General features: G+C 38.5%; 1 protein-coding gene across 4 annotated transcripts in view; it reads left to right on the top strand.

The window, feature by feature from the left end:
- Positions 1–14,124, top strand: part of Bdp1 (B double prime 1, subunit of RNA polymerase III transcription initiation factor IIIB) — a 100,457-nt gene that overhangs the window by 24,364 nt on the left and 61,969 nt on the right. For all 4 annotated transcript variants that reach the window (XM_055598368.1, XM_055598369.1, XM_055598367.1 and 1 more), the window contains exons 9-12: positions 4,285–4,425; positions 5,597–5,872; positions 10,135–10,273; positions 11,192–11,350. In XM_055598368.1, coding sequence (XP_055454343.1) covers positions 4,285–4,425; positions 5,597–5,872; positions 10,135–10,273; positions 11,192–11,350 — 715 coding nt within the window. The remainder of the gene's footprint in view (positions 1–4,284; positions 4,426–5,596; positions 5,873–10,134; positions 10,274–11,191; positions 11,351–14,124) is intronic.

The following is a 14,124-nucleotide window of genomic DNA, read 5'->3' as shown; positions in this document are numbered from 1 at the left end:
TGTTTCAGGGAAAGTATTTTTAGGAATAGCTTCTGAAAGAGCTGAAATGTTGTGACTAGAGGAACTTTTCCATTAAAAAAAAAAACAAAAAAAAAACAACAAAAAACAAAAAACAGAAACTTTCTACTGGGCTTAATATGTCATCAGAAAATTTCATTTTTGTTTTTCTTTCTAAACTTTATCCTTTGAAGTAGAAAATTAAAGAAAAACTTTGTTTCTTTTCAAGATATATTTTATGTGTATGAATGTAAGAATACATGTATGTTCACCACATGTGTGTGTGGTGTCTGGAAGTCAGAAGAGGGCATGACATCCTTTAGAACTGGGGTTATGGATGGTTGTGAGCTACCATGTTGGTGCTGGAAACTGAACCTCTGTCTTCTGTAAGAGCTGTAAGTACTCTTAAGTTCTCTAAGCTCTGAGCCATTTCTCCAGCTTCCTTTATGGATTTTTGTTTGTTTGTTTGTTTGTTTGTTTTTGAGACGGTCCTAGACGTTTAAGTCCTCTAGAACCACCTAACGATTCTTTGTGGGCTCCCTTGAGTACTAGTTTATTGTTGTGTAGAATCAGAACAGATTAGTATTTAGTATGTACCTCTTCCTGAGGCATTTGTATCTTTGTATGCATTTATCAGAGTTTAGATGTAAAGTTTAAGGAAGGATTTCTCTATAGATTCATTCCTGGTTTCTTTACCAGTTGTTGTAATGTTAAACAGTTGACAGTGGCAATAGTTCTGATTTCACTGCACTGTTTTGCATTTTGTATTTACCTCCTATTTTATTGATGCTTAGAAGAATACTTAGTGAAGTGGTTGTGATAAAGAGGGTGTGTTGTAATTACAAGGCATTGGAGGATGTCTTATTTATCTTCAGTTATGTTTAGGGGCTGGAAATTGCACCTGGGTTCTTGTGCCAGCTAATGTGTGCGCTCTCCCACTGAATTACCTCCTGGCCCATCCCTTGCCACTTAAATAATTGACACACAGAGTTCAAAGTATTCTTTTAATTTTAACACAGAATGTCTCCTTGCAACCAGCACCCTGAGTTGTGCGCACAATATTTTCATCAATTTACAGGCCCCTCTGTTCCTTTGCTTTGGTAGCCCAAGGACACAGTTATGTCCATGTGAATCATCATGGACTAGCTTAGCTTTTTTCAAATCATCTGATTCATTGAATCATACAATATGTAATGCTTGCTGTCTGGTTTCTTTTACTTTCATTTTTTAAATTCACTCATTTTATTGTTTGTATCATTAGTTTGATCCATTTATTAGATTGGTACAAAGTTTTTCACATTGTCAAATTTTCATATTATATTGAATACATTCTTAATTATAGTTATGCGTCATTTTTAATGGACATTTTTCCCTTTATGATCTTGTACTAATGACTTATTGCTTATTGTTTATCCTATGGAAACCATATTAGACAAAAAGTGAATTCAAGATATTCTTTTAAAATTTTTTAAGATTTTATTTTTATGTGCATGTTGGTGCAGCCCATGCATGTAATTCCTATAGAGAACAGAAGTGGCTGTCAGATCCCCTGAAACTGGAGTTACACATGGTTGAGAACTCCTGAGGATGCTGGGAATTTAATCTTTGAAGAGCAGGTTCTTGGTCAGGACTCCTGTTGCTGTGATGAAACACTCTGACCAGCACTACTTCGGGGTTTGTTTGACTTATGCTTTCACATTACTGTCCATCCTTGACCGAAGTCAGGACAGGCACTCACCACAGGGACAGGAGGCAGGGGCTGATGCACAGGTCTTGGAGCAGGGCTGCTTAGTGGCTGGCTCTTCATGGCTTGTTCAGCCTGCTTTCCTATAGAACCCAAACCACCAGCCCAGGGGTGTCCCCGCCTGCAGTGGGCTGGGTCCTTTCCTTTTATTCACTAATTAGGAATGCAGGCTTGCCTACAGCCTGATCCTTACGGAGGCAAATTCTTAGTTGAGTCTCTCTCCTTGTCGATGACCCCAGCTTGTGTCAAGTTGATAAAAACTAGCAAGCACAGGAAGTCAGTGCTCTAACTGTTGAGCCAGCTCTCCTGCCTCTCAAGTGTTTTCTTACCTGAGTTCAAAGTGGATCATGTATATGGAGAAAATTTGCAAACATAACAGTGCATTTGGTCCAGGAACTGTTAAGGAATATGCTATTGCAATAATGGTTCAAGAAGGTTTATGTAGAAGAGGAGAGCCTTGAAGCAGAGGAATGTAGCAAACTCTGAGCAGTTGGTGAATCTGATCGTTTTACAGTTCAGATGTTGCTGTAGAACCGAGTGTAGACCATTCCGTGGTCATTTGGTATTTAAAGTAAGTTGCAAACATGAAAAAGCTCGTCATCATTTTGAACTATTGTTCTGATTCTATACACAATGTACCTTTGTTGTTGTTTTCTGTTTTTTTGAAGCAGGGTTTCTCTGTGTAGCCTTGGCTGTGCTGGAATACACCCTGTAGACTCAGCTGGCCTTGAACTCAACCTGCCTCTGCCTTCCCGGGTGCTGGGATTAAAGACATGTGTTGCCACCTCCCAGCTAATGTATCATTTAATTGGGTTGTGTTGTGTTGTGTTGTGCCATGAAAAAGGGTGGTGTTGCAATATGTAATAAAAAGTGGATAGTATAAGTCAACTAAGCAGCGTGCTGGTCCGACTGAGAAGAAGCTTCAGAGCACTTCCCGAAGTCAAATTTGAGCTCCACTCCCAAAGGGAGACTGTAAATGTTATCTTTTATTCACCTGAGGTAATTGTTATCTTGGATGTTTGCTGCCTCTGTCTGATAACTTTGGCCTAGTCCTGGAAGCTTGTAGCCTCTGTACAAATGTTTTCAGCTTCTGAGGCTTACTACTGAATAAACTCAACCTTTTCTAGTTCTTTTTGAACTCTGGCTGGGTGGTTCAACTCAGCTGTTCTGCCTCAAACTCCTCTCCTAGCTGACTGATTCAGCTTGGCTTTTCTCAGTTTTCTGACTTTTTGCTCTGCTTAGCCTCAAAATAACCCTAGTAATCTGTTCTAATCTTCTGGCTCCTTCTCATTCTCTGTCACGTTCTGTCTTCACCTGTATCTAGCTTGTTTTCTCTTTATCCTTTCTCTGTAAAACTCTCCTGATAAAACTGCCTCCTCTCCCTGGACTCTCTCAAGTAGCCTCTCTTATGTTCTCATGAGAGTTGGGCATATCTTACTCTTTCTCTGATTAGTCACTTTGTCTGCCTCTCAATTAGATGTCACTTTCAAACATGGGTACGTACTTCTATCTACAAACCAATTTTACCTACATTGTTTGGGATTAAAGGTTTATACTAAGGAGGTGTCTGTATTCCAGCCAGACTAGCTGTGTTGCTGGATTAAAATCCCCCTATAGATGGTCTCTCACTAGACGCATAGCTTTCTGAAATTTGATGCAACTATTACATCTTAGAAATATGCCCATCAAATCTGTGAGCTGTGGAACTAGTACTGGTCAACAGGAAGGGCCTGATTCTCCACAGAGCCAAACCTTATATCACACAACCCATACTTCAGAAGTTGAAACTTAAACAAAGTGTGCTCACAGATTTGTTGTTTTGAATCAGGTTCTCATCTGGAGCTTGCTATGCAGGCCAAGGTTGCCTTAAACACATAGAGATCTGCTGCCTTTGGGATCAGAAGTGTGTGTCACCACACCCAGTTCAGGCTACAAAGATTTGCTTTACAATGTTCAACTGACCCTTGCCATTTGACTGTTACTTCAAGTATCTCAACAAGTTTTTTTGTTTTGTTTTTGTTTTTGTTTTGTTTTGTTTTGTTTTGTTTTTAAATAAGGAAAATGTTTCCCAAGAGTTCATTGAATCCTGAGCATGGATTTTACACTACAGTAATAAAAACATAATAAAACAAAACATCTTAGTTTTAATTGGCAAAAAATGTGTTCTTTGGAATGGCTTCTATCTTGATTCAGAAAGATGTATTTGAACCTGTTTATAATGAGACATAAAACCATCTAAAACAGCAGTTCCTTTCTCACCAACCTAGTATTTTAATTTGATTTTTTTTTTTTTTATGCTGGGCCTTGAACCCAGGCCATGCTATGTAAGTGCTGTGTCTGAGCTTTTATACACTTAGCCCTTATTTGTTAAATTACCTTTTTCTTTAATTACTTGAAAGCTTATATATTTATTTATGCTCTGTCTAATAAATAAGTATTTGCTTTGGATGTTGTAATACTTTAAAAACTAGAAAACTTTGTTTTTTAGAAAGCTTTTTTAAAAAAATAAAAAAACTTAAAATTTTTCCTTTTTCTTTAAACAGAGGAAAAACGCCCTTTTGACTTCGATTTTTTTGCTCATTTGCTTCAGAAAGTTCTTGCTGAAGAAGAAAAAAGAAAACAAAAATCTACTAAATGTCAGAGTTTAAAGGAAAAGGCCTCCAAACCACGGAAAAACATAAAAGGTATTGATTATGCAATTTCATTTAATGGTGAATTTGCAGTATTGCCTTCTTAGGAATTAACAGTTTAGGTGTTACTCAGGTAGTTGAGATTATCAGAATGTACAGTTGGAGGGAATCAATAACAATTTATTATTGTTATTATTGCTTTGCTAGTTATCTAGACCAAAACAACAGCTCCCTTTTAGTTATTTTGTTTGTTTTTTTGTGTGTTACATGTATGAGTGTGTGTGTGCATGAATTTGTGCTTTGCAGAGAGGCTTGAAATGGGCTAGAGAGATGGCTCAGAGGTTAAAAGTACTTTGTTGCTCTTATATCTGACTGGAATTTTGTTTCCAACAACTGTGTTGATGTAGCTTTTAACTTCCTATAGCTCCAGCTCTATGGCATTTGATGCTGCTTTCCTAGATACTCATATATTGTTTATGCATACACACACACACACACACACACACGTTTAAAAGAAAAAAGATGTTTCAGTCTGGGGATATAATTTAGTACTTGTGAAAAATGCATAAGATTTCCTGGATTTGATCCCTTGTTCTACAAAATGATAAAGATCCTTGTTTCAGGCAGGAGGATCAGAAATTCATACCTAGTTACATAGTTTGAAGCAACCTGGGATGCATCAGACTTTCTCTGAAGAACAGCCAAACAAACCCAGAGTATACAAAAATATTCTAGAACTCTTTGTTCTGACTATCAAAGTAAATTCTTCAGGCATCCCAGGAATCACTGACACCAAACCCTTTCCTGTGCACATACTGGTGTGTGTATGTATTTTTTTTTTAAATGAAAATGTAAGCTTATAAATATGGCTATATTTCTGCCATTTGAAGTTTTTATATAATATACTTTGAATCCTAATACATTACTATGTAAAAGCTTGCTTTATTATTGCTAATTGCATGTATGAATTTTTTTTTTTTTTTTTTTTTTTTTTTTTTTTGGTTGGGGGAGGCAATGCTGGGAGTTGAACCCATGACTGTGTGTGTGTGGTAATAAGGATGCACTTTTTCCCCTGAGCCATACTCTGGTCCATGCACTGATGTCTTCTGTTTTAGTTTGTCTTTAATTTTTTACACAAAAGTAACATGACTGAATATACTTCTAAACATTTGTCATCTCTTTCAATAAATTTTCTGTAAGTTAAAACAATTTCTCTTGTTTTTAGCAAAAAAAGTAACTAGTGAAGAAGTGACTGATGATCCAGATGAGTCTGTAAGCACTAACATTTCAGACCCAGAAAGATCTCAAAAGGATGCCCAAACAGCCGACGAAGAGCAATCACCAAGTTCATCAGGACAGCATTTAGGACAAGTTATGTTAGAGCAAAAACAAAGTCAAGAGAAGAGGAGGAACCAAGACGAAGCTAATAAGCAGGAAACAACAAATCTTTTAGGAAGTGTTCTTGTTCATTCAAGCCCTCCTGAATCAGAAATACACAAGAGTAAGTTTCAAACACATTCTTGGAACCTCTGTTTTACTTGAAAAGACGTGGCTGGTAATGTGTATGACAGATGCTGTGTTTATGGATAATAATAGTTGCTAATGCCTAAGTGGTTGTATGCTCAGTACTATTATATCTTGTCACCTTACTTTTAGTTAAGGGGGAAAAAAATCACTGTAGGAAACTGAAAAAGTAAAATAGGGAGAATGTTTTACAGATTGTTCCAAAGATGTATTATTTCCCGTGTATTCCCATTAACAATCATTGATAATCATGCGTCTGTTAATGAAGCTCGGTTTTTTTATGGCCTACCTTTATAGGATGCTTCTGAGCCTGCAGTAGGTTAATTTTGAGAAGAGCTAGTAGAATTTGTTTTTAGAGTTATTTTTATAAAATTGTGTTTGTTTCTCAGTTTCTTTCTTAACATGGCTATCACCCAAATGATTGAGACTCTATTATGTCATTTGTTTAACAAGCTTCACAGGACAATAACTGAACAGTTTTTCTATTCTGAAGCTTTTATTCTATTCTTAAGCTAATCTGGCTCCCTGCCAGCATAAATCCCAGAGATACCTGCACTTCATGGCTTTCCTTGCTCCTGATGTCTCTTGGACCTCAGTCTGTGGCTCAGTCCCATACTTCCTCCTCTAACTCCTCCTCCTCTGCCTGGCAAGAAGTCCAGTCCTATTTTTTCCCCTGCTCATTGATTGGCTGTAAGCTGCTTAATTGGCATGTAGTGGGACAATTGGGGAACAGTGTTTACACAACATTGAGACAGGAGATTCTCAGAACAAGGATTGCAAGCTGATATGAAAGGCACCAAAATCAGTATTTGAATAACCTTATACCTACAATTTGCGTTTCTTTTTTTTCCTTCTTGTACTTTTAGAATGTAAAATACATTGAAGGTGTTGCTTAGAGACAAGACAGAACTCTGGAGGAGTCTGGGGTCATAAGAGTTTGATTTAAGAATACTTAACGCAAACAATAAGGTTGGAGATACTCCTCAGTGCAGAGCATGTGCTTAGCACGTGCAAGTCCCTGGGTTACGCCTGGATTTTCTCTGCCTGCCTTCCCCCACAAAAAACAAAACAAAGCAACAAAACTGGAACAACCTTCAGTTAGTTTATCTAGTTTTTACCAATACTATCATTTTCTTTTAAAAATAATGCTATTTTTATTCCTTGAGAATTTCATAGATGTATAGAATATAGTTTGGTCATTTCTAACCCTCAACTCCCCCTCAGCTCCTCCCAGACCCTCCCCAGTGTATCTTCCTCCCAACTTCATGTCCTTTAAAAAAAACAAGCAAAACAAAACAAAACACCAAAATAAAATAAAGTAAAAATAAACAAAACAAGCTTCTGAGTCAGTGTTGCTCATAGGAGTGTCCTTATGGGCGTGGGCTAATTCATTGTAGCATAGGCAACCTACAGAGCCTACAACTCTGAAAAAACTAACTCTTCCTTCCCTAGTAGCCATCACATGCTAGTAGCTCTTCAGGTGAGGCTGGGGGATCTTGTGACTCCCCTCCCCATGCTGGACTGTTGGCTGGCTTGATCTTGTGTTTGTAAATATAGTTTGTAAGTGAAATACTCCTGACATGTCCAGAACACTGATATTCATCAGTCTTCCTCAACCTTTGGTTCTTAGAAACTTTCTATGACCTCTATGATGTTTCCCAAGTTTGGGGGTGATGGGGTTGGTGATTTAGTTGTTCATTTAAGACTGAATACTCAGCAGTCACGTAACTTTCTGCATTTCGACCACTTCTGAGTCTTAGTATTGATTGTGCTAAAACTTCTCTGATGAGGACTGAGAGTTACACTAATTTTTAGCTGTGAAAATAAATACTTAGAAGGCAGTTGATACTATATCCAGTTATCAAAGTGATAGTATAGGTTATCTCTTATGACATCCCTAGACACAGGCTCCTAGACAGTTTTTTTTTTTTTTTCTACCCAAACATCAGGTCCTTCCTGTGTTGTAGTAAATAAAACTGGTATTGGACTATATATTGTTTATTATTTTTGCCTGATTATCATGGCAGCATTATTTAACCTTCTCTAACAATTAATGAGACACAGACACATGTTAGATTTTCTAATTGCCATATTTACCTTGGGCCAGGCAGATATTTCACCTATGCTGTCTCAATAACCTCACCATCTACCTCCCAACCCCCATCCAATGCCATCCCTCTTAACTATCCTCATCTAGGCTACCTTCCATCTATAATCTTATAAATACTTGCTTGTATTCTTTATTTGGGCCATTCCAAGCAATTATTAGAGTCCTAGAGCTCATGTAGTTTCTTCTCCATGAAGAAACCCATCATGGCTTCCTCCTTCCTCTTCTCTTCTCATCTATCTGTTTTCCATGACTCTCTTGAACCCAAAGCCCGGGAACCTTAGGCACGCCTACCCCTTTTTGTTCTGCTTAGGTTTTACACCATTTAATCAGCCAATCAGGTGTGTCCAGGCAGTAACCAGATCTCGAGGGCTAGTAATTAGCATCAGTATACAAGCATCAGACCAACCCCTAGTACTCCTGTGAATCTGGCTATAAACCTAACCAAGAAGCAGCTGTTACCTCTGTAGCATTGGTGCTACTGTTGTACCAGTGGGCCTACCTTGTCAGTTCATTTGCTGTTGCTTGCAGGGTTCATAGCTAGGAAAGACTTGTTAATGACTTTCTTCCTTGGTAGCCTATATAGCACTTTCCAGCACTATGAGAATTAGCCAGCAGAGAGGGGAGTCAGTAATAGTTGAATAGATCAGTCCTGATAGTTGAAGTAACATATATAGAATTTTTTTTTTCTTTTAGATAGGGTCTGATGTAGCCCAAGATGGACTATGATCTTGAAGTCCCCCATCCCCCGAGACAGGGTTTCTCTGTGTAGCCTTGGCTGTTCTGGACTCGATTTGTAGACAAGCTGGCCTCGAACTCACAGCAATCTGCCTGTCTCTGCCTCCCAGAGTGCTGGGATTACACTGATTGTCCTGCTTCTACAGTCTAAGATCTGGGATTACTTGCATTTGCTTTTGTTTGCTGCTTATGGCTGTCTGCTATTATCTATTCTGCCCATTTACCCATTCATTCATTCATTCATTCATTCATTCATTCATTCATGTTTTTTCAAGGTAGTGTTTCTCTGTGTAGCTGTGGCTGTCCTAGAACTAGCTCTATAGACCAGGCTGGCCTTGAGTTTAGAGATCCACCTGCCTCTGCCTCCTGAGTGCAAGGGGTTAAAAGACGGGCACCACCATACTCAGCTTATGATTGTGTGATTTATAAGCATTAGAATACTATTCTCTTGTTGTTTACCATTACAAGAAATATTACATGTGGAGGCCTGTGAGATGGCTCAGAGGGTAAAGGTGCTTAAAGTTGATGCCAAAGAGAAAAACAACTATTGTTAGTTGCTTTCTGATCTCCACATGTGCACTATAGTAAAACACACACACACACAAAGTATTTGAATAAGTAAATAAGTGAAAATTATTTTTTTCAAAGAGATTATATATTAAGGAAAACTTGGTAAAGTGGCAAATACCTGTAATGCCACCACTTAGGCGGTAGATATAGGTCGATAGATTCAGAAGTTCAAGATTGCCCTTGTCTACCTAGTAAGTGTGAGGCCAGCCTGTTACATTAGGCCGTCTCCGCCAAAAGAAAAAGATATCACGCAGAAAGCAGAATAGCTTAGCTCTAAGTTGTAACTCTTTTTCCATCGTAACTGTCAGTGAGTCATCTAAGATGTTGGAAGCCAGGTGTTCTTCTTTATCAGGGTTAATCGTAATACTTTTTATTACATGTATTGATTTTGTGTCTTGTTTGCATGTGGGAGATAGCTTTTCAGGGAAAAGAAACCTGCCATGCACTTCTGACAAGTTGTGTGTTAAATCCCCCAACCCTGAAAGGTTAAGGGAGAGAACCAGCTGCACAGAGCTGTCTTCTGACCTCCACTTGCATGTGATAGGACATGTGGACACTCATGCACACTCACATGCATGCACACAAATGATAATAAATAATTAAAATTTAAAAGTAAAAGAGGGCTGGAGACGCACTCAGCCATTAGACACTAAGGCTTAGAATAACAACAGAATGTCCAAGAAAAAGAAAAAAAAACTGAATCTTAATTGTTAAGTGGATTAATATTTTGTAGGAAAAGACAGATGTTACATGTAAATGCCTTATGTGTTAAAATATAGATATCTTTGCTAAGTTTTGGAGTATTGTCTGTTTTATGTTCCTAGATACATGTCCTTCTGAGGAAAATGAAAGTGAATACAACATGGAATCGATACCCTCTTTTTCACCGAATACAGATGACAGTACAGGGTTAACATCCAGTGAAAAGGCAGAGACGAGAACAGAGCCCATCTCTTCCCCATGGTATTTTCCATCTCTTAACTGGCTTTATCTGCATCTTCTATTGATTCCTGAGAGAGGAGTGTTAAGTCTCCAACTGTCATTGTAGATTTATGCTTCTTTTTCTGTTGTTTTCCTTCACTTTTTTTTTTTATTTTCAAACCTTTTTGTTGGGCTCTTAAATAACCAGGATTGTTGTGTGTTGATCAATATTTGGAAAGATTTGTTTTATTACTTACTTGTGCATGTGTGTGTCTGGATATGTGCACATGATTGGGCAGGTGTGTACAGAGCTCTTGAGTCCCCGGAACTGGAATTATGGCTGATGGTGACTGCCTGATAGAGATGCTGGGAGCTGAGCCTGAGACCTGCAAGAGCAGGATGTACTCCTAACTGCCAAGGTGCTTCTCCAGCCTCTTGGCTAATTTTCTTATTGTAATCATGGTATGTTATGTTCAGGCTCGGGGTGCTTGTGCACACCTAAAATCCCAGCCCCAAGGATGCCAAGGCAGGAAGATTATAAATTGAGGGTTAGCTTGGGCTAACCCAGCAGGGTCTAGGTTTCCTTGGTGTGCTCAACGCAGATACGCACACAAACAGCTCTTCCTTTTGTAGCCTCCCCGGTGCTGGGATTACAGGCATGGACCACCATATAAAAAGCCAGGTGGAGTGGCACATACTGATAACCCCAGTGTAGAGAGGCAGAGATGAGATAGTTTCCTTGGACTTGCTCACCAGCCTTCCTAGACTACTTGGTGAGCCTCAGGTCAATGAAGACCCTCTAAAAAAAAACACAAGGTGGCTATTTTCTGAACAGTGAGAAGAGGTTTCACATCATATACATGTGCACACACAAACATACATACACACAGTATCTTTTAGTGTTATGAAAATTTATTTCTAGGAATTCTTTTCCTCCTGATACATTTTTCCCTTTCTTAGCAAACAACAAGACATCATGTCACTAGCAAGTGAGTACTCAGAGTCGAGTGTTGCAGATTTGCCTGTGTCGGGAGCTGGAAAGGCTGCCTCTTGTGAAGGAGAAAGTGCTGAAAGCACCTGTACAGAAGGGAGACGTCCAGACCTGAAGAACAAGTCACCGTAAGTACTCCATACAGTAAGACGTCTTGTAAACAGTTGATAAGATTATGAAACTTTTTTTTTTTTTCTGGTTCTGAGATTAAACCCAGGACCTCACACATGCTGTCAAGTATTCTAGGATTAAAGGCTGAGCTGTGTCTTCAGCCTTTGATAACTTTTTCTTAAAAGATACATATTATTTTAAATTGTGTGTGTGTAGGTCTGTGTGTGTATGTTTATGTGCATGTGTATGCCAGACCCTCTTGGAGTTAAGTTAGAGACGGTTATGAGCTGTCCTCTGTGGTGCTGGGAACCAAATCCAGGAACTCTTAACTGCTGAGAGGCATTTCTCCATCTCCTTGAGAAAGCTCTCAAATAACATTTAGGGAGTAGAAGGGACTCTTAATGTGTAGCTCACTTAGTAATTTTACTTTGGTCTCTTAATCACTTGTCATTAAAAAAAAAATTGACTTTTTTTTTTTTTTTCTTTTTTTCCCTCTTGGGGGGAAAATAAAACTTTTTGTTTTATTAGGGTAAGGAAAATGTAGCTGTCCATGGTAGCACATGCCTTTAATTCCAGCACTTGGGAGGCAGAAGCAAGGAGGATCTTTGACTTCCAGGCCCACAGCCTGGTCTTCATAGTGAGACCCTGTCTCCAAAAAAAAGGGGGGGGGGATGCTGGGTGGGCCTGACAGCCTACCCATAATTAGCAAGCACTAGGTTTGATTGAGAGACCCTGCCTCAAAGAATAAGGGAGAAGAGTGATTGAGGGAGAGTCCTGACACCAGATTTGGGTCTCTTCTTAGTTATGGCTCTCCACAGGAACAGAGCTTACGGGGTGAACGAACATACATATATACATGCCTGCATGAATGTATGCGTAATGCATACATGGACATATATAGATATACACAAAAAGGAATTTATTAAAAAGGCTTACAGGCTGTGATCTAGCTAGTCTCCAGCAATGCTGTCTGTCTGTGGAAGGTTCAAAAATTCAGTAATAGTTCAGTCCACAAGGCCACATGTCTCAGCTGATGTTTAGTATATTCTGGAATCCTCAAGAAGTAGACTCTAATGTCAGTGAAGGAATGGACTTGCCAGTGAGCACAAGCTCTTCATCACAGAAAAGGTGTGGCCCTGATTTAAGGTGCCTCCCCCATCTCTAAAGATCTGGATTAAAGGTATAGCTTCCTACCTCAAAGGTCCAAATTAAAAGTGGGCCTTCCTACTTCAAATTGTTTAAGAAAAGACTCTGTCGAGGGTATATGTAGCCATTTGGATTTTAGTTAATTCCAGATGTAGTCAAGTTGACAACCAAGAATAGACGCCAGGCCTGTGCAACCACCCACACACAAACATGAATACACATGTACACCACATGTGTATGAAAGGAAAACACCTGTTCAGCTCATGCTTATTTTCAGAGAAAGCATGCCATATTTAGAATAAAAAAATCTAAAATTAATTTTTGAAATAAAATGTATTTGGTTAAACATCAAAAAGTATAAGAAGACACAGAGGAAAGTCTCCTCCATCTTGTCTTCTCTATCTTAACAAGTGACTGTGTTACTTCTTTTAGACACTTCTTAAATGTATATTGAAACAAATACAAGTTTCTTAAAAATATTTACAACCTAATTGTAGCATACTCATATTTGCAGGGTTCCCCCTACCCCCATACATTTCTGTAAAAATTACTTTTTGTTTTCTTTTTTCCTTTTGGTTTTTTAAGACAGGGTTTTTCTGTGTAGCCTTGGCTGTCCTGGAACTCTCTCTGTAGACCAGCCTGGCCTCGAATTCAGAGAGATCCACCTGCCTCTCCCTCCTGAGCACTGGGATTAAAGGAGTGTGCCACTACTGCCTGGCTGTAAGAGTATTATTTTTATAACTTCATAGTGTTTCATTGTATGACTGTATTCTAGTTTGTGTTGTTTGTTCTCTACTCATGACCACGTACGTTGTTTATACAAACAGCACTTAAGATCTTATGCCAGATTGCAAGTATGTTTTTAAGTGAAGGTTTCAAAAATGAAAGTGATTCTGTAAAGGATGTGCATCTGTGTGTGCCTGTGTGGTCGCGAGTGTGTTCCATAGGGCACATGTAAAGGTCTGAGGACAAGTTTGTGGGAGCTGGTGCTGTCTTGTCATGAGTTTAAGGGATTAGCCTCTTGATGGGAAATGGCTTAATCCATAAGCCATCTCTGTATGGCCCTGAGGTTTTGATTTTTATGTTACCAGATTTTTAATTTTTTTTTTTTTTTTACTTTTTATGAAATCTTAGATTTATTTCATCTTAAGTTCATAAAGTAACTTTCCTTGTTTGCATTGTCTTCATTTAAATATTTGATCCACTAGAACTATATTATCAGCATAGTACAAGGGACGGAGCAAGCTCTATTTTATTCCTTACACAATTTTCCCATCAGAATTCAGTTTTTTTTTGTTATGGTTATTTTAGTGTTTTGAGACAGGGTCTCGGTATGTAATCCTGGCTGTCCTGGAACTTGCTGTGTGTTTCAGGCTGGCCTCAGACTTGGAGAGATACACCTGCCTCTTCCTTCTGAGATCTGAGTTTAAAGGTGTACCCCGAGAAACGAATTCTGTGTTGTGTGTTTCAACTTTTCTATTTTGAGACATGATCTGTTCTGTGTTCTAAAATCTTATCTGTTTTGGAATCATTTTCTATTTTGTTTCATTTACCTGTTCATACATTCTTTGGTACCACTGTGTATATAAATTACTAATGTTGATGCTATATTTTTAACATTAGATAGGATAAATCTATTTTTTCA

This window comes from Psammomys obesus, unplaced genomic scaffold, assembly GCF_907164565.1.
Source record: "Psammomys obesus unplaced genomic scaffold, mPsaObe1.curated_primary_1811, whole genome shotgun sequence".
Taxonomy (NCBI): domain Eukaryota; kingdom Metazoa; phylum Chordata; class Mammalia; order Rodentia; family Muridae; genus Psammomys; species Psammomys obesus.
Note: the sequence above shows the minus strand (reverse complement) of the source record. Positions and strands in the feature narration are given on the sequence as shown.